The sequence below is a fragment of the Bos javanicus genome, chromosome X (genome assembly GCF_032452875.1).
Source record: "Bos javanicus breed banteng chromosome X, ARS-OSU_banteng_1.0, whole genome shotgun sequence".
Classification (NCBI taxonomy): domain Eukaryota; kingdom Metazoa; phylum Chordata; class Mammalia; order Artiodactyla; family Bovidae; genus Bos; species Bos javanicus.
Window position 1 is genome coordinate 114,255,029 of NC_083897.1, and position 23,901 is coordinate 114,278,929.

At 38.0% G+C, this 23,901-nt stretch overlaps 1 protein-coding gene across 11 annotated transcripts in view; it reads left to right on the forward strand.

Annotated features, from left to right (window-relative positions):
- Positions 1–23,901, forward strand: part of DMD (dystrophin) — a 2,228,404-nt gene that overhangs the window by 1,826,111 nt on the left and 378,392 nt on the right. For all 11 annotated transcript variants that reach the window (XM_061410475.1, XM_061410469.1, XM_061410467.1 and 8 more), the window contains 3 exons: positions 4,819–4,975; positions 21,798–21,918; positions 22,535–22,803. In XM_061410475.1, the coding sequence (XP_061266459.1) occupies positions 4,819–4,975; positions 21,798–21,918; positions 22,535–22,803 (547 nt within the window). The remainder of the gene's footprint in view (positions 1–4,818; positions 4,976–21,797; positions 21,919–22,534; positions 22,804–23,901) is intronic.

A 23,901-nucleotide genomic window follows, 5' to 3' on the forward strand; every position in this document is an offset into this window, starting at 1 on the left:
AAGCAAAGTCTTTCTGTCTTTGAAAGAAAAATGCTACTTGGACACTGAGTGTCTCTGACCTTTTCCTTACTCTTGAGATATTAATTATGTTTGAAAGTTGGAGTTCATCTCCCAGCGGGAAGAAAAGATGTTTACTTCTCTTTGAGCTTAATTCTCTTTATTTAAAGCCCCATAACTCCCATTTTATTTCTGTGGTTCCTTATTATTTCTGCACTCTTACCTTTTCTTTCTGTATGCTTGAATGCTATCTTTTTACACAAGAGTACCAAAGATATACAGGGATATATCATTAGTTTCATAAAGGAAGTCAAAGTGAAAAATGAATTCAGTATAACACATTTTGCTTTAAGAATAGATGCCTTTCAGAGTAAAGTTTTATTAAGGATTTCAAACTAGGCATCAACTGAATCACACTTGAAATATCTGTGTCTAGAGAAATAACAATCACCTTAGCAGCCCTATAATTCTTAGAGTCCTGACACTGAAGAGTTTCTTAAAGACCAAGTTATATATCCCAGCATACCTAAAGGTTCTGCATTTTACCTAAACCTTAAAAAATACAGAAATTATCTGCTTATTAAAGATTGCTACTTGCCTTGTTAAAAGCTAGTAACCCCTAAGCTCTTATCCTCACTAATAAAGATTAATAGAAAATGCATAGAACCTAAGTGTGTCTCTTCAAACATCCTCTTTTATTTTCTGTTGAGTAGGCAGGGATAAATAGAGTACATTTGCCAATTAGCAGGAAATGTATTTTGCTCAGGGACTCCAAAACATTTGGTGGAAACCATCAAGGTTAAAGATTTCCTCAGATGAGGAAAGTTTGCAGTTTCCACTTCCCATGTCAATGTCAGCTCAAGTTTTGTGTTTCAGCACGTGTCTTTGTACCTTTGTGTCTCAGTTCCCACATTTACAAAACAAGCAGGTTGAATAATCTCTAAAATTCCTTTTAACCCTAAGAGTTAATGATAAAATTGGGTAGGGGTGAGGCAGTCATTACAAATACAAAGGAACATTTTCAAGAAAAATTCCAAATATAAACATAGGTTAATCATTTAGAAATATCTGGTGTACAATCTTGAAAATAAAAATGGGGCAGCTGCTTCCAACAAATGCATTAGAAATGTGTCTTGACAACACTCCACCAGCTTAGCATGACCAGAGAAAATGTTTTCTGAGCTCAGAGCATTTCATTACAGTTAGATCTCCTTAAAAATCATGTCACTGGCAAATTCCACCTTTGCCCTGTGGAAACCAATAAGTAATGCTTAGGGCACATAGGAAATACTTTAAGAAATTCTTCCTCTAAGAGTGGTGCTGGAGCTCACAACTGGCAGAGTTGTGAAGAGCCTTTTTCAAATTATAGAAACTCAGTATCTGTGAGTCTGTTTCTTTTTTGCATATTCGTTCATTTGATTATTTTTTAGATTTCAAACTTGTGATTACCAAAGGGGAGAGGGAGGAGGGGAGGGACAAATTAAAGGAATGGGATTAAGAGATACAAACTACTATGTATAAAATAGGCAAGCAGCAAGCATATATTATATAGCACAGGGAATTATAGCCATTACCTTGTAATAGCTTAAAATGGAGTGTAAGCTGCAAAAATACCAAATGACTGTGCTGTACAACTGAAACTAATATCATATTGTAAATCAGCAGTAAGACTTTATTTTTATTTTTTTCAATAAAAAAGTTTCAAGTGCCAAAAATCTGGGATGAAACTTAGGAGTCTGTACGTTAAACAAGCTGCTCGAGTGTTTCTTATGCACACTAAAGTTTGAGAATCATGGCTATAGATTTTCTATCTGTTGTTTTAAAGCAGAAGACATTATCTGACTGAGGTTTCTCCTCTCCAGCCCGAACCCACTGTCCACTGTCTTTTATAGCTTGTTTTTGTCCGCATATCACATCTTTCCTTTCACCCTCAGGCTTCAGCAAGGAACAGAAAGTCATTTGATATGTACTTAAGGTGATCAGATGTTTGGGAAAGTGATCTAATGCTATGCCTCAGGGATGACTAAGGAAGGCCCCCTCACCCAGAAAAGTGAGAGCTTTGTGTCACACAGGATCCCAGGCCCTTCTGTTCCTCTGTTAACTCTCTTGGGTGTCCTGTGCCCCTGAAGTTTCTCTTAGATCCTTTAGAACAGAATTCCCTGAGTCTCAGTGCTCTTTTTTTTTTTTTTTTTTTGCCTCTTTCTTAGGGGGCACAAAGGGTTTCCTTGACCTGCTAATTATTGGTCAACACCATTTATCCTGGACGGGTTGTAGCACTGCCTTGTGTAAAGAAAGCAGCAGTTGGAAGACTCATCTTGGTCCACCTGCCCTTGAGCAGGGAGGTGTTATTTCCTTCACCAGACACATGGAGGCCAGGCACTAGACATCCTTATATCCCGCCTTACCTTCCACTCTCCTTACTCCCCAGTGCTTGATTGGGACTGAGTGGCACTCAATAAATATTTATCTAATCAGTGTCTTATTTAGCATTCACTGCCTTTCCATGTCTGCACTGTGCCTGTCTCTACCTTTCAATGTGTCCTGCTTGACAGCCTTCTTTACCCCCAAGGGGCCCAAGCTGCAAATTCCAGACACCCTAGGGAATCCTTTTAACCAGTAGTCATTACATGTCATTAAACAGCTAAAATCTTGCATAGGGAGCTCTCATTTCGGCTTATCCTGGCCAGGTGATAATTGAAATAGGAGGAGGGAACAGAAACATTAAAAGAACTGACCTCTATGCCATATGCAGTCTTCACTGTTACATTTAATTCATGATATTTATGATATGTCATGATTCATTGCTTAGATGATAATGTCCTTAGAGTCTTGAACAGATTAATTTCCCTGATGAAAATACCTTCTTTTTTTTTTTTCTGAATACAATGTCTATATGGCTCACAATAGAGAATTCTGGCGATTTGGAAAAGTTTAAAGATGAAGAAGTACATCACGTGTAAATCCAGCTGTGAGGGATAAACTAGTTGTTGTTTCAGAATTTTTTTCACGCACAATCAAGCATGTGCACACGGATACACATACAAGCACATTAGAAAAAGAGATATACATTATTGTAACCTACTTTCTTTTTTTTTTCCCCTACTTTCTTACTTAACCACTGACAGACTGATCTTTTCCATGTCCATGAATATTTGCCTACATCATCACATTGAGCATCATGTAGGGTTCACAGGATTTGAACATTGCATTGTATGAGTTCACCAATATATATGCAAGCACTTTCCTAGTATTGAATATTTACGTTGTTTCTACTTTGTATCAATCATATGTTTGCTGTAAATAACAGATTTCTACCTGTATCTCTGCATGCTTTCCCGGTTTTTTTCTTAGAATAAGTTCCTTAGTTTTAAGCTTGTGGATTGTTGTATTTGCACATTTTAAAGACATTTATGTATCATCAAATTATCCCTCAGAAAGTTTAGAGTAATTTAATTTCAGCACCTAGGCACTATTTGGTGATTCTGTTTGACTAAGACCAGCAGGAGACTGGTATTTGAAATATCAGGCCAAGTTATGAAATGGCAAAGGGGAATGCTTTTCTTCCTGGTGAATTTGCATTTCAGTCTCTGCAACGTTAGAAACTATATTGTATGTATATTATAGGCAGCATTAATTTATATGAATTAATTAGTAATTGCTGATCAGATGTAAGTGATGCAGCATAATTCTTGATTTACCTGAGGGTACAGCTTGACTCACATTCTGAGTTTCTTTGTTTTCTGGATGATGATTTATTATCTTAATTTAGCTTCTTATCCCCAAATGAAATACAGATTCTATAACACAGATCATTCATTTGTATAGTCTTAAATGCCTTCTATGGATTACCATGTTCTAAATACAGTTGGTGGTAAAGCACTCAGCCTCTTGCCTAAATTATTCATGTTGGGGGAAGGCTTGCAGGCCAATGTCTGATTTTTACTTTTCCACATGAGTTGTTGTTGTCTCAGCACATTGTACACAGAGGAAACAAAGCGGAAAATGTTGGAACTCGGTGAAGACAAATCCCAGGTGCACGTGAATAAAGAAGGGTAGATGCAGAGGAGGAGCATATGGGGAAAGGAGCAGAGAGGAACAGATGCCAGATGGAAGGAGTCAATGGAAGAGGCTGCCTACGGTGTAGAAATGGAAAAGTCAAAATATGGGGAGAGACCTTTCCATTTCTCAAAACAGAAAGAATTCCAGTCCTGGCATGAGTCACACAAAAACTGAGTGCTTTATATTAGTCACTGGGTCCAAGTTTTTCTACCAGAGACATTAAGAGTCATTGACTGCAACACTACAGGAAAACAATCCATTCCAGTGTATATTTCATGCCAGAAGTCTCAGAATTCTGCACATTAAAATAAACATATAGCTAAGCAGTCTTCCCTCAAAGTTGCCCCAAAAAATAGCCCCCCATTTTGTTGGTCTCAAAAGCAGGGAGCCAGATTTTTATTGAGGAAGTGAAGTGAAGTGAAAGTCGCTCAGTCGTGTCTGACTCTTTGTGACCCCATGGACTGTAGCCCCCAGGCTCCTATATCCACGGGATTCCCTAGGCAAGAATACTAGAATGGGTTGCCATTTCCTTCTCCAGGGGATCTTCCTGACCCAGGGACTGTATCTGGGTCTCCTGCATTGCAGGCAGATTCTTTACTGTCTGAGCCACCAGAGAAGCCCCTTTTATTGAGGGCTGCTATATACTTCACAGTACATTTACACACTATGGAACCAACCAACCAAGGTACCTTAATGGGATTGTTAGAACCATCATTTATCTTTCAAGATATTCTCACACAGTTTGCTCCCGTTGTTTTCCAGGTCCCATTTGGAAGCCAGTTCTGACCAGTGGAAGCGTCTGCACCTTTCTCTTCAGGAACTTCTGGTGTGGCTACAGCTGAAAGACGATGAGTTGAGCCGTCAGGCACCTATTGGAGGCGATTTCCCAGCAGTTCAGAAGCAGAATGATATACACAGGGTAGGAAATTTTTAAGCAGAGTGCTTTGCATATAGTAAGCATTCAACGACTATTTTAAAATTAGTTTTGACTGAAATCAAGTTTAATAGAAATCGTTTTTACTTCTCTAGTCCAAAGGTCAATTAGAAATAATCCAAGCCATTATATTTTAAATGTCAAAAGCATCTGCATTAATAATATCATTTGTGATTTGCCCATATCTGTACCAAAAAAGAAAAAAAAAGATTCGCCTATGTCTTTTGGTGATACTTTTAAAGTGTTATTTTGGAAAATGTTAAACATATGCTAGAGCAGACATTCTGTAATAAACCCCTGTGTACCCATTAAAATCAACAATTATGAATTCATGGCCAATCTTACTTCTACTTTGTCCTTGATTATTTTAAAGCAAATCTCAGGTACAGATCATTTAATTCATGAATATTTGATAAAGCATCTCTAAAAGATAAGAACTTGCTCTTTAAAGGTAACCACATTGTTACTGTAACACTTTTTATATCTCAGTAATTTTATCATGACAAATACTAAGGCAGTATTCAAATTTCTACTTCTCATATACATGGCTTAAATGTTTTAACAGGTTTGAGGGGGTTGAGTTTTTGGTTTAAACAAGCATTGAAATAAGTTCCACACATTGTGTTTGGCTAATTTGTCTTTGAAATCCCTTTTTTTTTTCACTTTGAAGCAATTACAGATTCACAGTTAAGTTCCAGAAATAGTGCAGAGAGTTTCCCTTTGCCTTTCACCCCGTTTCCTCTAATGGTAACATCTTACATAGTTATAGAACAATAATTATTATTATTTTAACATGGAATCAATATAAAAATTTACAATTACAATGGCTACAACACAGCTCAATTCAGACTAGCCACATTTCAAATGCTCAGATATGGCTAGTAGCTGCTCTACTGAATGGTGTAGTTCTACATGTTGGATTATATTCACATTTGACTGTTCTTGGTAAGACTGCTTCGTAGATAGTGATGTATTCACCCATCACCAGGAGGTACATAGTGCTTTGTTTTCTCTTGTGTGTGAGTGACTTTGGTGGCTATTAGTGATCAATGGCTATGGGTTGCAATGTAGTAGTTGCATATTTCTATCATTTCTTCTACATCTATTAGCAGGAGTTGTTGTTTAGTCACTAAGTCCTGTCCAACTCTTTTGCAACCCAATGGACTGAGGCCTACCAGGCTCCTCTGCCCAGGGAATTTCCCATGTAAGAATACTGGAGTGAGTTGCTATTTCCTTCTCTGGGGATCTTCCCAACCCAGGGATCGAATCCACGTCTCCTGCTTGGCAGGTGGATTCTTTATCACTGAGCCACCAGCCCGTTAGCTGGAGTGCTTCTCTGAAAAGAAAATGGATACTCATCCACTATTTGGGTACCCAGGTTATTGCTCATCTAGGATAGGTGGGGTAAATATTTCTACTTTCTCAGTCTTCAGAATAACAACTTGCTCACTAGCATTCTCCAACAAAGATCAACTGTTTCTTTTCTTCCTTTGTTTTTCATTATATTTTTGTCTCCACTAAGCTCTAAGTGAGGAAGGCAGAGACTTGGTCGTGCTGACCTCCAAGACCCTAGTCCCTAGCAAAGTGTCTGGCATACAGTAGATACTAATAGGGGCATTTGAAATGAGAATAAAAGGTGCATGGACAGAAGGGAATAGAAAAACAAGTAAATTACTGCTGCTGCTGCTAAGTCGCTTCAGTCGTGTCCGACTCTGTGCGACCCCATAGACGGCAGCCCACCAGGCTCTGCCGTCCCTGGGATTCTCCAGGCAAGAACGCTGGAGTGGGTTGCCATTTCCTTCTCCAATGCATGAAAGTGGAAAGTGAAAGTGAAGTCGCTCAGTCATGTCCGACTCTTCGCAACCCCATGGACTGCAGCCCACCAGGCTCCTCCGTCCATGGGATTTTCCAGGCAAGAATACTGGAGTGGGGTGCCATCAAGCAATAAAAACTTGATAGAATGGTGCCACTTTTGTATGTTCAGCACTTAAAGGAAAGATCTCTATGAAGACACAGCCAAAAGTCACATCTTGAAGAAAGGTCAAGGGTTTATATTACTCCAGAAAAGAAGGTATAGAAGATTACAGAAAGGGAAGAAAACACGAGAGAAGATCCAGGAGTTGATAAATAATTGCCAAGAAAACTGCCAGTTCTTCTTTAGCCATTCCCCTCCATATAATTCAGAATATTAAGGCAGTTTTGTGGGAAAAGAGAATGCCACCCACTCCAGTATTCTTGCCTGGAAAATCCCATGGACAGAGGAGCCTGGCAGGATACAGTCCATAGGATTGCAAACAATCAGACATGCCTTAGCAACTAAACAATAAATGATAGAATAGCTATATTTTTAAATGTTCTAAACACTTGAATATATAGTTAAAACACTCGTGCATATGTAGAAGAGGGTTCACTGAGAAGGAAGGGCATTTTAAGTAGAATTCATTATATGACATAGTGAGATGAGACAGAATTTGTACAAAAGGTATCATTTTATTCTAGTTCCAGAAGTCAAAGGTGATGAATCGTTGGACAGGTGCACTAGGATTCAGGAGACTGGGATTCTAGCCGCCTCCTCCATAGGTGAGATGGTGATTGCTCCTTTGATTTTCAGCTTGAAGATGAGGAATTTGATCCACTTAGTTTTTTCACAGTTTCTTCGAGCCTACCTTTTGTCATAAATGCAGCCTCACTCTCCCTGATTATTATAAAATGTTAGTCCTTATCATTCTCAGTCCTTTTACTAAATAATCTGATGATCAATGATATACTTTAGGAAGATGTGATGTAGAGTCCTGGTTAACAGCCACCATACTGAAGTGAATTAATCCCCACTTGGTTAGTATACTTATTCAGATACCCATCTGCTTCCTCTCTGTGGTGTATCAGGACTTCCAGCCTATTGATAACTCTTGGTTCTGTATATTAGTTCCACTGATCTTCTATCTTTGTCTCCCTCCAAGTCCAACTTAGATTCAGTCATCAAGCATTTAAATATTGATAACTCTTTCAAGACCCTAAATTCCTTCATTATCTTCTTGTTGCTGTCATCTACAAAACCCCAAGTCTTGAAGAATCTAACTAACTAGTTTCTCCTATCCAAACAACAGCAGAGCAGACTGATGCATAGTACCTTTTCAGGATGACCAATCTCCAGCCTTCCGACACTAACACATTACTGGATCAGTTTACTTCTCTTGACCCTGTCTACTGTGTCATCATCACCATTTCTACAGACCTTTTCTCCTCACTTTTCTGTATCTATTCTTACCACCCTACAATGCAGTCAACATTTTCAGTCTGTGTAATCTATGTAAAAATAAAAATTGAATTATGTCAGTCCTCATCTTAACACTCCCCAGTGACTTTTCAATGCCATTGGGAAATGACCACAAATCCTCAGCAGGACCCCCAAGCCCCCCAGGGTTGGTCTGCTCCAACCTTCTGTTCCCGTACTGTTCTTCCTCTTGCTGTCTTAATGCTAGCTATAACGCCTGCTTTTGTTTTTTTCCCAGTTCTCTGTTCCTCTCAGGTGGGGCTTTGAATATACTGATCCTCTGTCTGAAACCCTTTCTACCCAAACCTACCCCCTCATAATTTCCTAATTATGAGAATTAGGAAATTCTAATGTCTAAGAATCCTTTACATCTTGGCTCAGACATCAAGCAAGCTTTTTTCCAATGCTCACATTTGACTAGGTCTCCCTTTATGTCTTCATAACACCATACTTTTCTTTCTATGATGTAACATTACTTGTCATCGTGCATATGTGTGACTTTTTGATTAATGTCAACCACGTTCACTAAACCTTGTGCTCCAAGAAGCTTTCTTTTCAGAAGAGGGTTGTCATTTTTATCCCTAGCACCTTCTAAAGTGTCTAGTACATGATAGACACTGAATAGATAAAGGAACCAAGGAATTAAGGAAAGAAGATAAAGAGGCAGGAAGGAAGGAGAACAGCCAATGAACTAATCTCGTCTTCATTCTCTGCCCTCCTGAGATCCAGGGCAGGGAGATAAAGAATCAAGAGTGATGTTCCTTCCTCACTTGCAGGATTTTTGTTTACTCCCAAGTAAGCATCTTTTCGTAGTGTGTAAAGCTACTTTGATGCCCACTGATTTTCCTAAGGTTCTGGTCCAATGTTTTCATGAAATTCTCTTTGTATCCTTAAGAAAAATCCATGTCACAAAGCACTCGCTCAAAGAACATCATCACTCCTAAGTGTTGATGAGAGAGCAATTTAGCACCCTGTTTACTCAGTTCTGTCACACTTATGCAGTAGCCCTTTTATGGTTGTTGTGGAATTGCTGTCTAGTTCATGATGCTCTCACTGCCTGGGGACAAAAAGAACAAAGGAAAAATCCTTGAAATCAGGTGTCCTCTCTATCAGAGCTTCTGAACCCAGTTAGGAGGAGGTAAAGGGAATGCAGCCATTACAAAATTCTGTCAAGATCTGGTCTTGAACAGATTTTGTTTTGTAGCCTTTTTAGAAAATGTGCTCTTGAAGGGTTTCTCACTCCAAATACTATTTATATAAAATGTTCTAGTAATCAAGAAATTTTGCTTCTTTTTTTTTTTTTTTTAAGGTGGCTCATTTCTTATTGTAAACTTGCTCCCCATATATTTGGTGTGTCACTTTTTAAAAAAACATCACCTGCTATCTATTAGAAATTATTAATGCTGTTTCTCTTTTATGGGAATACAAATCCCATTAAAATGGCAAAAGTATAAATAGTAATTTAAAATATTCCACTTTTTTCTATAGATCAGAATTCTTATAAAAGAGGTAATTTATCTTTTCTTAGTAAATCATTGCAGATTAATGATGAAATTTATAGCAAAATATCATATGTCTGCAGTCCATGGGGTCACAAAGAATTGGACATGACTGAGCAACTGAACTGAACTGTACTCTTTACTTAAAGCAAAAATACATAGTCAATCTCAGTAACTCTTATTGAAGAGTATACAGTTTTCCTAAAGGTAAAAGTCTAAGGGAGTCCACGCAGGTATTTGGGAACTGCGGTCTCACTCCCCAGAGCAGGTTTTTACACCCTTGGGAGTGGATCTGTGTTCCCCAAATCAGTTGGGCAGCATAACAACTGCAACTGGATAACTCTGAAGACTAATTAATAAAATAATGCTCCATATGCAGTCAAGTGTTATAAATAATTAAAGCTCAAATGTGCCCTAGCAAAAATCAACTGACCAGTTTTTATATCTTTTGCATACATTATCCTGGCTTTTACGGTTCCTCATTACTTGCCTCACTAGACTGACGCGTTTTCAATTAGTGTGTATTATTCTGGTCCAGATATATTTTTAAAACTGACTTCCTTTGTTTTACTTGAGCAGTCACTAAAGTGATATTTATTACTTGTCTACTTCTGTGATTAACCTAGAGAGAGTTTTAAAGGAGCAAATCATAGTGGGGGATTTCCAAGGAGAACTGCAATAAAACCATGAGCTTATTTAATGCTCTTCATCCCACCCCAAATTGAAATGGAAATTAGGCCTTGATTATAAGAACACTGTAGGTAATAACGTTTTGTTTGCATTTTTACTAATGAAATTGTCATTCGGTTTTCATCTTTCAACTTAAAAACCTCTCTAATTCCTTCCGTAGAGACCATAAGGACACCTCCAAAGCTTCCTGAGATTTTCTAGTTAAGATTTAGATAGAAGTAATCAATACATACATTATGAAAACAGGGGACAGAAAGCCAGTATTGCATGGATGCTGTTGACAAATAAAAAGTCTTGAGTAAAGTAGTGGACTTGTTCATTTGTCACCTCATATATTATGCGCATTCAATCTCCTCGGAAGTCACCACAAAGTGAGGGAAAGGTTGAGTAATTCAATAAAATTATCCTGAGATCACATTGTAGGTTATACATTTATTTAAGCAATTCTGTTATCAACACCAGCCTGCTTCCTTTGGGTGCGTTTTAGTATGTGTGTTAGCTTGATGAGTTCCCTGTCTTGTCTTTTCACAGACAAAGAAAATGTCTTTAGGTGCCATTAATGGACATTAAGATTCAAGTCAGCTTTGTGTTACCAAATAAATGTATTGTTCCCTGTCACCTCTGAAAAACAACAACAACAAAAAGGGTTGTGATACAGCGAGTCATTCTAGCAGTCATTGACCTGGCCTCTTGGGATTTCTAAACAAGTTTTGATCCCCTAGCGAAGTTCACTGTTAGTTATCTAGTCTAAGATGTCTGCTTGACTAGGATGGAGGAAATCAACATCTTTTTGATCTGTTCCTCATCGCTAATGGAGTAAAAGCTGCTTTTGTATAAGTTTCGTATTTTATGCAGTCATATTTAGGAGTGCTGAATAGAAAAGATTTTCAATTATTTTTAGAACTACATTTCTAGCCATTTGAAGAAGTCTTCTGAAAACTAGCTTTATCATCAGAACTTGAGAACAGAGTCATCTAGGATTTGCTACTTTTGTTTAATGACTATAATAAGATAAACTATGAATAGTTTACACATTGACTTCTCTACCACAGTCCTCTTTATAACCATGTCAAAATATTTTGATATCTTGACAAATACTCTTAAAATAATATTCGTGTAGCACTTCGCCTTTTCCAAGAATTTTTACACATTTTCATTTAATCACAGATAAGTCCCTGATCTTTTTATGTGTTCTTCCATTTTAGGAAAAACTCTACCATAACTCAGACTCCTAGAATTTATTGAGTCTTTCAATAATTTTTTATTGAGCACCCACTCTGTGCTGAAGGCTGAAAGTACAATAGTGAACAAAATGAGACTCTGCCTCCACAGACATTCAAACTTTAATGAGGGAAACACATAGTAAGCCAATACATTAATATATAAAATGATGTCAGGGGAATTCCCTTGTGATCAGGTGATTAGGACTCAGCCTTCTCACTGCTGGGGCTCAATCCCTGGTCAGGGAGCTAAGATCTTACAAGCCACACAATAGAGCCAAAAAAAAAAAGAAAAGAATTAAACAAAAATAAAATCATATCAGATCAGTTTTATGAAAATAAAATTAAAAAATAAGGCCAGAGAAAGACTGAGAGGTAGTGGCCTACCTAAAGAGACTATTAGTTGAGCTAAGTGTTCTGTGTATGAATGAGCCAAGCAAAGACCTTGAGTGAAGGATATTCTAGGCCAAAGGAGCAACAAGTGCAAATGTGAAGGTATAAGAACAGGTTTGGTGTATCCAAGGAATAGCAGAATGGGCTGGTGGTAGGTTATAGAGAGAAGCAAAGACCAGATAATGAATGGCCTTTTCAGCCCTAGTTGGAAGGTGGATTTTATTTTGTGTATATTGAGACATTACTGGAAGACTACAGGCAGGATGTGATCCTATTAATGTGTTCAGAAATGGATACTGGCTGCTTGTGAGGAAATGATGGTAGGAGGAGCAAAACAGAAAGCAGGGAGAAAGATTAGGAGGGTGTTGAAGTCATTTAGGAAGGAGATAATGATCACTTGGGCTGGAATGGAAATGATAGATATGATGAAAAATTATATGACCCAAGATACAGCTTGAAAGTAGAGCTGATAGAACTTAAGATAGATGGGATGTGGAATGTGAGAGAAGGCAGAGTCAAGGATGACTCTGAAGTCTCTGGTTTGAACAAATGGGGAAATGATGATGCCATTTATGGAAATGGGAAAGACTTCAAAATGATCATGGATGAGGGGAGAGTGTGTATGTGAAGTTCCATTTCTGGATTATGTTGATAGACAGAAACAAATTGTGTGATTCAGAAATTAGTCACCACTCACACTTGACAGTCTCAAATTTTGGCTAAGCCTCTTGAGAAGGGATATTAATTAATTTTCCACAGGGTTTTCTGATAATCCATTTATCTGCACTATTGCTTCAGAAAGAATGTCCAAAATTTAGGGTTTAGGCTCAACAACCTAATGCCTAATTCTCTAAATGACCCTGGGAGCAGATTGAATTTTCAGCAGTGATTTTTCAAGATCGACTGGGAGTTTAACAGCATTATCGTCTGTGGAAGTGACTTCCCCAGTGGTTGTTAGAAGCAGCTGAGCCTTAGGATTGGGAGTCACACAGCTGTGCAAGATGCTATGTGGGCGCTAAACTATTCCTCCACAGTATCAGAGATCTGTAAGCAGGCTAGAGTCTCGGCTAGCCCATGCCCTTAATCTCAGAGAAGACAACTTTGTGCTTAAAAGACTTCCAAAAAGTAAATCTCAACAGGAGCTGGTTAAACACTTTGCCCCCCAGGATGCTCAAAAAAAATTTTTTTTCATCAACTAAAATTAGATATTTAAAAAAAATTATTTCAGACTTAAAATGTGTCCATTTACTTTTCAAATTGCTTCAAATTGACTTAAATGTCACTTATAAATTGGTATTTTTGTTCAGGTTGTTAACTGTCTGAAACAATGCTTAAATTTACCAGAAACAATGGCTACATGTATCTGATACTATAATCCCTTAGGTTCACTTTTCTGCAGAAGTAGAGTGAAAATAAGATAAACTTTTTTATCCGGTTTAAAGATGATATGTAGTCAAACTCAGAAGCGAAGAGACAGGTGATTTCCAGGGCCTGGGGAGAGGGGAAAATGTGGAGTTCTTCATCAAGTAGAAGCTTTCAGGTATGCAAAATGAGTAAGTTTGAGAGATCTACTGTGCACCCTAATGCCTATAGGTAGCACTCCTGAATCATGAGCTTAAAACTTTGTGAAGGAGTATCTCTTGTTACGTGTTTCTACCACAATAAAAATATAAAGGTGACCATGAGCTTTCCTTGGTAGCTCATCTGTCCCATTTTCATAACCTCTCTAATACAAAGTATCGTGAATGAGTATTAAGTGAATCCTTTGTCTTTCTGGGAGTTTGGGCTCTGTTGCCATTTCTGGCAAATCTTTCAAAAATCCCTATGAATTTGTCTTAGATTCTTAGAAGCAGAATCTCTGCTACTTCAGTGAACCACATTTGGATCTTGCCTTCTTCCATGATCTTCATTTCAGATTAATTGGACAATGATTGTCCTTAGATCAGTGTTTAGTAGTTACAATATTTCTAATGTGCTCGAGACTCAATAAATTGGGTGGCTCTTAAAAATGAGAAAGGTCATTATGGTAACAGAATGTATTCAGCAACGTTCTTGTCAGGAGTAAAACCAACATAGGCATACAGATAAAGTAGAAATAATGTGGAAATGAACAACATGATATGACAAAACTAAAATACTAATAAATCTGTGAGTATGACAGTGTTGCTGTACTTGTCCTGTGCCCACTCAGTAACTGTTTGTTGAAGAAGTAGCACCGTTGGATACTTATACTTTTTAAGTCTGTCGGTCCTCTCATCTAGCCAATGCAGGCTAGAGGAAAAGCCCCAACCATTCAAATAATGGAACTTCCAAATGGGTGGACGTCAGTATCTCTGTTAGAGAAGAAATCACCTGGATTAAGAGGGCAGGGCTAATAGGGCCTCCTTTTAAGGAAAATCCACCTAGTAACTCACAGATTACTCTCAACTTTAGAGCTGGAAACTAAGAGTGGACCCAGTAAAGGATCTCTCAGTTTTTCCCAATTGACAGCATTATTTTTTTTTTCTCTCCTAATTCACAAAACAAGGCTTTCATCCTCACATCGTCTGCATCTAAATCCAACTGGCCTCCATATAACACACTTGGTTTTTCTACCTGAGTGTTCCGTTATGTATTCAACTGTATTTATTGAGTATCTATTAGGTGCCAAGCTGTGTCTCTAATCTTAATATCAGGAACGATGCCTCAGGGAGACTGTGTCATAGTGCCACCATGTAACAGGCCTGGGTCCAGTGAATGATCTATACATGTTGACTATGGAATATTAGAAATGGATGTTAGAACTTAGGTAAGATACTTAGCAAACCTCTACATGTTACAAATGAGGACAGGAAGGCTCAGGAAGATTTTATGACCTGTTTGAGATCATGCAACCAAGTTTGGGCCCAGCCCAGACTTCAGCTTATGTCCTGCTACCCAGGACAGTGCACTTATCACCACTTTAGTCTGCCTCTCAGGATGGTTCTGTAAAGTTTTGCTAGCAAATGTGGAAATAACATATAGTCATTCCTTCAGATTGCCAGTCCAAATGACACCAATACAGATGACACTTCAGTGGGAATATAGATAAAATTCAGCTCCGGGGAAACTGTACAACGTACCTGGTTTAAAGAGATTTGTTTTGAAATGCAAGAGCTTTTATTTACATCCTTAGTAATAGGCCCCCTGGCTTTATAAGTGACAGCAACATAGCTTTTCTCTCTGTAATGTCTGTACCTGTGCCCACATTCTCATCCTGTATCGCTCTTCTCTGATTTCTATCAAGCAAATCAGTATCTCACCCTTCACCACCCCCCACCCCTACATGGTTCTAAGCTACTTTTATTTATGTATTATTAAGTTGTCGTATTCACCCTAATTTCTTCCTCACAAATAGGACAGGCAGAAAAAAAAAAAAAAAAGAATCAATGACTTGGTTCTTTTCTCTCACTTCCAGGTTTTTTATTTCTGATTTGCTTCACAGTCATTAGGATTTTCCACTTTTGTGGCTTTCAAATATTCTGTAATTCAAGGAACTTTTATTTTTTGTTCTGACTTTCAGCCTGGCTTAAGATGAATAATCAACAGCTTGGTTATTCTCTATTACTTTCAGGTTTTTTTTAACTTTTTCATTTGCCTCACTGTAATTAGGATTTTCCACTTCTGTGTCTTCCACAATTTTTGTAATTTAGGAAACTGGTTTTCTTGTTATTAGTCACTTTCAGACTGGCTTAAGAATTTCAAAATTTGGATCCTAAATGACTAATGAACAGATGGCTTTAGGTAAAAGCCTAACTTATCTGTACTTCGCTTCACAATGGTAAAACATTAATTGAATTAAAATATGCTTTTATACAAACATACTTACTCAACCAAACTATTGACTCCTTAAGGACAAAGATCAGGTCCCTATTTCTGCCCTACCTTATATGTAATAGATTCAAAATAAATATTTGTGAATGAATGAATCAATCAGCAAGCAGTCAAGTCACCCAGTTGGTTAGTATTTATGAGGTATAAATACTATCCATCAGATGATTTAACCTTTGCAATAAAATGGATGTACCTTGGGATTTGCTGCTACTGTAATTTTGTAGCACGATTCCTGTAAGTTTATTTTCTGAACTTCAAGAAGCTAAAGGAAAAATATCAGTTTAGTAGGCCTTGTTCTCATTTGTGAGACAGAAGATTATTTTCTTTTCACGAAGTTACTTGAAGTGTTTTGTAGTTGCCTCTAATTCTTCCACATCACTATTTCAGACCCTTGGGCCTGGCTCTCTCAAAAAGAGAAGAAAGGAGGTATGGGGGAAATGGTGGGTTTTAAAGAAAATAGTTTCATCTGTTCAAAAGATTCAGGAAGTAAATACCATATCAGTTGAATATTGACAGCTAAATAATGTAAAGATAAATTCTGTGTATGTAAGGGAGAAGGGCTTTATGTCTGGTAGCTTTTTCATATCAGCAAAAGAATGAACCAACTTGCCTCATTTAAAATATTAATTATAATCAATAAGACACATTCAGTACTGTGTATAAGTATGTATTTTCCCCAGTGTCATTCAAATCTCCTTTATTTTTTTGTGAAACAAGACGCTATTGAAGAGTTAAGGCTCTTGGTATTGAATGTTGTTGTTGTTTTAAGATGGCTCCATTTTCCTTACTTTTCAAATGAAGTTAATTGTTATAACATGCAGTCTGGGGTAAATTGATCAGATATTGAGAAATCTATTTTTCATCATTTTAATGCAATATCTTCATGAGGATTTTTTTTTTTTTTTTTTGCTGTTGTTGTCTTGTTATTATTTTTCTACCTAAACTTATCTCTTTTAAACTCCATGCTCTAAAAATCAACCATGTCCATTGCCTAGAACAGTGTCTGGTACATAGTAGGTTCTCAAAATGTGTTACATGAATAAATGGAAAAGCACCTTTCATATAACCATGTTTAATATGACATTGCTCTTTATAGTTGTTTTTTTTTTTTTTTTCTCTCCCTTTTTTTCTGGAGTTTTTACCGTTTTATGTGTGTGTTGAGTCTAAATCTTAAATTCTCAAGTTTCAGTCACTTAACTGTTCTATCTTCCATCTACTTTCTTCTCTTAATTTCTGGCATCAATGTGAAAATAATGGTGCTTATTTGTTTGTAATGACAGAACTCCCTTTGTCGTTTCTTTAGATTTATTTTAATCCTTAGTGACTCATATTTAGAAATAAACTGTGCAGCTGTGGTGGAGCTAAGCTGTTGGCAACAACTCGAGGAGCAAACAAGTGGTCTCTCACAATGGATGGGTGGTCCTCAGCCTTGAATTATTTGCTGTTCAGTTTTTTAATTTTATTCTTGAAGTATAATTGCTTTACAATGTGGTGTTAGTTTCTGCTGTATGATGACGTGAATCAGTTATATGTATACATATATCCCCTTCCTCTTGAGCCTCCCTCCCACCCTACCCTCCAATTCCACTCTGCTAGGTCATCACAGGGCTATTCAGTTTTAACAATGGAATCGCATCATCAGTGTCTTGAGCTTTTTCAGTTCAGCGGGACCATTAAAATCTGTTTCCTTATTTGATAGACCCTGCCCCAACAATTATCTCCACTTGCCCTGAGGTCTTTAACATATCCTTCTCTACTGTGGTGACCAACTGTCCTAATTTGCCTGATGCTATCCTGGTTTCAGCATCAAAGGTTCCTGGTCCTTAGTTCCTGGCAAACCAGGATGGTTGATTATCCAACTTTCCATCTGTGTTCAAACCACCACTATCCTAAAAAGAATGTATCTCTCTCTACCTTGTGATCATCTCTGTCCTGTCATCTTCTCCCTCTCAGAAAAAAAAAAAAAGATACTAGGCAAATAATTGTCATTTGAAATACCTTCTCTTTCTTCTCTTACTTGCTCCTCAGCTGAACTATTTCCAAAGCTACTGCCTCCACTGAAATTGTTCTTACCAAGTCTCATGAACAGTTTTCAGCGCTGATCTTGCTTTACTTCTTTGTCATGATTGGACACTCTTGGTCACTTTGTTCCTCTCAAACTCTTCACTGTCTTGAGCAGCTTTACAGTCCTTCTTTCCCCCAATCTTTATACCTATCCAATCCTTTTCAGTTTTTCATAGGATCCAATTACTCTGTCCGCTCATTACATTTTTATGTATGTTCTCCAGAATTTTCTTTTCAGTTCACTCCACTGAGTAATCTCATCTACTGACGTAATTTTAATCCTTGCCTATAAGCATAATCATAGACCCTTAGTGTATATTAACTTAGTGAGAGAATGACTCCTATATCTCATTTCTTCTCCCTAAACATGGTATTCGAAACTTGTTTCCTGCTGGAATGAATGTTATATCTCCAAGCTGAGGGTATCACATCCCCTTATTCTGTTGCCCAACAGACCCCCCTCATAGGAGTATTGGAGTTTTCATATTTGTCTTTATTAATTTTTATCCTGAATGTGCACATAAGGTATTCTAGACCAGAGGCTGATTTCCTTTAATCAACCTCCAGTAAATATCATCACTATCTTCTACCCTTTGTTCATGCCTTACCCCTAAGGAGACATGGTGAGATCTGATTAAATTTGTCCTGTGTGAGTAACTGACCCAGGAAAAAATGATTTTTCTCTGCTTATAAAGGAGAAGGAGGCAGGCGTCCCCTTGTCCCTCTGAAAGGGTCTCCTTGGAAACCTAATGGCTCTGAGTGCTAATTCCAGCTTCTCTGGGAGCCAGGTAGCCCCATGCACCTCAGATTCTACAACCTAGAAATGTCTCCAACGTCTGGGCTTTATATTTTTGAAATGTAAATGCCCACAGAGATAGCCATTCCAGTCTTTCTGACACCTTGCAGCTTAACCTAGAGAACTACTCTGGGCTGTAACCAATTGGCCCCCTTGGATCAGTAAAATTAATCAGACAAATGATTACAGATCTGATTCTCATGGTATGGGAAGGTGTTAGTGTGGCTAGAACTTTTTATAGGTGTACTGAGAAATCCAGGAGAGTTTATTTCCTCACGTTTAGTTTAATTGCACCCAGCATTCCCTCCTCTACCCAACCTAGAAACTAGGAGTTCACCCTTGCTCTTTTTCTTCTTCTTCAGCATCAGTTTGGTCACCAAATTCCCACACCTCTACTCTCTTAAACATTTCCCTACTCTGTTTGGTTTTTTTCTTCCTGATACCATTTCCCTGGATCAGATCCTCATAACCTTTCAGTGAATTCTTTCAATTGCCTCCTGTTTTCTCTGACTCCATTTCTGTCCTTCTCAAATATGTACTCTGTACTAATGTCAGAGGAATTGATTTGAAATGCATACATGCCCATGCCACTTCCTGCTTAAATCCCTTCAAAGGCTCCTGATTCCCTACAAAACAATACCTAGACTTTGTATATGGTCAGAAGTTGAGGTTCAAACCCTGACTTAAAGGTCTAATTAGTTTGAGATGAGAACAGTACCCTGGTTCATCTGTGGACATGTCTTCTTGTACTTTATCTTCTACAAATGCTCACCTTCTTGAGAGAACTGCACTGGCACACTGAGTTACCCTCTGTCTTCATACGTGCATTTTCGTCTTCTTTCCTCTTCCTCCAACCTACTTTTCCCTTGCTGACTCATGTTCCTGCTTTAGAATTCTTCATGAATACTATCTTCTCCAGGAAGCCTTTCCCAATTTCCTTTCCCATATTGTGCAAGCCTATAGCACTTTCTACATTGTGTTGAAATTATTTATGTGATCAAATCTTCCACTGTTTACTATAAGTTCCTACCTAGGAAGGGCTGTTTTGCATTCAACTCTGTATTTCTGCTGCTAAGTCGCTTCAGTCGTGTCCAACTCTGTGTGACCCCATAGAGGGCAGCCCACCAGGCTCCCCCGTCCCTGGGATTCTCCAGGCAAGAATACTGGAGTAGGTATTTCTAGTCTCTAATATAACCACTGACACATAGCAGTTCAATAAAGGGAGATATTATTATTTTTATCATTGGTAAATTCAGTATCACCTTCCTAATGTCAAGTCCAACTGGAGAGACAAAGTAAAGTAATAATTATCTTGAATCTGGAAAAATTAGGTATTTGATAAAAATGCAGGAATACAAGAACTATATATACATATGCACACAAAAACATGTCTATGTGCACATTCACAAACAGATTACAAATGAAATATCAGAGGGAAAATTTACATGTAAGCAGAACAAATAACCCACCCACTCTGTATGATTTCAAGGGTGTAAGAATATCCAACTCTACAGAAGTTGCATCCCTATCTACAGGCTGAATCCTCCTATTCCACTTATAAAATTTCATTACTTTGGCTCAAAAACCTTGCATCTCTCTGCTCAATTGTAAATAACATTGAAAGATGGATCCTTTTGCAAAGTATAAGACTCAGGATTTCTTTAAATGGCGAACACTATTAGGCTTTTCTTTATAAATGTGTCACACAGTGTATTTGTAGAGTACTCTTAAAACATGATATATCTGAAATTTAAAGGGGATGCTGCTAAGTTTTCTCTCAGAAACAAAACAGGGTTTAAATTCAATAGGCAACCTTTCTAAAAATAAGGTAGAATTGAAACAAGATATGAATAATTAAGTCCTAGATCAGAATGACTTGGAGAAGGAAATGGCAACCCACTCCAGTGTTCTTGCCTGGAAAATCCCATGGATGGAGGAGCCTGGTAGGCTATAGTCCCTGGGATCCCGAAGAGCTGGACACGACTGAAGCAACTTAGCAACAGCAGCAGCAGATCAGGATGACTATTATTACTGTTGTTTTGACACTGATCTTTTAGCATTTACGTGATATTTAATATTTTCATTAATGACTTCCCTTCTGAGATTGCAGAATATGGGTCAATAGCTATCTTCAATGGCTTCAGAGTATCTGAATTTATCCTAGCCTCACAGGATGTCTCACAACCCTTAGCACTTGGTTAGGCATGAATTTTAGTGTTTTCGTTGTTTCTAGTGTATTCGTTTTCTCCCTTCTTTTGGTTCAGAAACTTCTTGAAGGCAGAAAATGTGCGTTTTTGTTGTCTTTTAATACCCTGTATCAAAGAAGATTAAATTAGAGACTTAAATTGATAACTGATTTAGATGACCTCAAGACATCTGTTCTAGGCTCACTCTTTTAGAGAAGCTTGTTCCCACAAATCTACCTCCAGTGTACCTCAAAACATTTCTCCCATGTTCAAAGAAGTCACAACAGAAAATGTAATGGGTATTTCTCAAAAGTGTTGAGGTTTCACTTAGTCTACTATTAATACATCTTTATGTTCATTGTCAGACATTTTGACAGAATTAGCTGATGTTTATGAATTAGGATTGGTCATATACTTCAGTACAATCTAAGTTTTTCCAAGTGACCTTTTAGGTTTCCCATTATAGTCTGGATATCTATTCTTTTGGGTATGCGTAAGTTTCATTAGCCCTGCTAGAGTTTTGCAATATATGTCTTAGAACTGTAGCTCCAGGTTTCAAGCTTGGCAGTCAAGTTACTTAAATAAATCACTCATATCTTAAAGGATGTTAACGTATCGAAAGCTCCTCTATGCTCTCCACAATACAAACAGTGTTTTCCTCCTTAACAGAAAGATCTATCGAGCCTTCTTTATCATTTTATGGCTATCAGTTTATAAATAAAGGAGATAGAAATTGACCTGGGAATTTCATAACCAAGTTCTGAGCACCCAGGATTAATTTGGAGGAGAATGCCACAAGCCAAATCAGCATTTCTTTTCATCTCATTTCACAGGCCTTCAAGAGGGAACTGAAAACGAAAGAACCTGTAATCATGAGTACTCTTGAGACTGTACGAATATTTCTGACAGAGCAGCCTTTGGAAGGACTAGAGAAACTCTACCAGGAGCCCAGAGGTAATTGAATGTGGAACTGTAATAACATATTGATAGAAGGATCAGTGGTGACAGAGCAACCCATCCATTCTGGCTGCCAAGGTCTGGATAGGTCTCATATTTTCTGGGTTAAATAGAATCGATTCAAATTAAACCTTGATGCTGAAAAAGAAAAGGGACTCATAAAGCACCATGCATAAATCTGTTTGCACATTCATAAATAAACATTAAAAGAGATTAGCGATCACTTATTGAAACATTTAGTAAACAGCAAACAAAAGAGATTATCTGTGAGGAAGTTTATTGTCACAAAGACTATAATCTAATTTTCAATTTAAGAGCCTTCTTTCCTGCAGTAAATTTGAGCTTGTGGTGTGCATCCTAACATCTTGCTACTCAGTAGCTTAAATGAATCTTGGATTATCTGATTGATATAAAGTAGAACAGATTCACTCAGGAAGACACGACTTCAGATGTGCCAAACTCCAAAGTAGAAAAGAGCCCTTAATCAGAAGGTTGCCCTGTTGTGAAACTTTTCTCTTTCTTTTTGCCAGTATGACCTTTTCAGCAAGGTTATTTTTTTTTTTTAAACACAAAAACGAATGTGGCCTAAAACCTTGTCGTATTACCAATTTAGAGCTGCCGCCTGAGGAGAAAGCCCAGAATGTCACACGACTCCTACGAAAGCAGGCTGAGGAGGTCAACACAGAGTGGGAAAAATTGAACCTACACTCGGCTGACTGGCAGAGAAAAATAGACGAGGCCCTCGAAAGACTCCAAGAACTGCAGGAGGCCACGGACGAGCTGGACCTCAAACTGCGCCAAGCTGAGGTGATCAAGGGATCATGGCAGCCCGTGGGCGATCTTCTCATTGACTCCCTCCAGGATCACCTCGAGAAAGTCAAGGTACGGTCTACTCCTTGGCCTCAGCACCCTTTGAGAGATTCAAAGGAGGTTCTAATCTGAACTCTGGTGCAATATTTTCTTCTCACAAAGTTAAAAATGGGGCCCTTATGTATTTGAATGCTTTCACAAATTCAGAGTCTTCTGGCTCATGGTTGGGTGTGGGGGAGGTGGCCCGGAGAATTTGAACAAACTTTTTGGCCAACCCAGTATTTTCTCAATGAGAAGATAGTGATCTAATCATCTGCCTGTCTTCAGTAATAGAAAATGAAATATTAAGTTACAGGATAAAAATAAATCTTTTTGATTTTGCTATGAGGAAATTCATTTAAGTGTACTAAAGTGGTCTGAATTACGCATGGGTGTCTTGAGTGCGTGTGTGTGTGTATGTGTGTATTTTTGGTTCTTAGTATCAGAGAAGAGAAAAATACAATATCTAGTCAGTAGCCAGGAGTCTAGGTTTTGGCCTTTTTGCTAACTGAATTATATGACTTGAGTGAGTTATGGTACTGTGAACTGAGACCATTAATTCTGCCCTTCCATTAAAAGGCATTGTATAGAATACAATTTTTGCATTGTATTAGTCCACTTCAGGGATTAGGAAATATCACTCTATATTTGGAATAGTGTCTATGAGACCAAAGTTACATTCCCATATGACACAAAGATGATAAATACATTTACAAAGAAAGAATATACATATTTAGGAGTATCATTTTGAAAAGTAGCAACTTGAAACATATTTTGTCTGTTTATCTAGTGTCAAAACCAACACATCCCCCCAGGTTCAAATGCAAAAGAAGTGAAATCCTCACCTGAACTTGGCACATTTGGCAGCTCCCTCATTCTGGAAGATCTCTTCTCCCTTGGCTTTCATGGCACTGTTGCCTCCACATCCTTCTTCTTCCTTCATTTTCCTCAATTCTGAAACTCTCCCCACCCTTCAGGTGTTGATATGCCCAAGTTTCTAATCTGAGCTCAGTTCTCTTTTTATTCTATAAAAACCTTAGCTCATGTGCTAAGTCACTTCAGTCATGTCTGACTCTTTGTAACCCTATGGACTGTAGCCCACCAGGCTCCTCTGCCCATTGGACTCTCCAG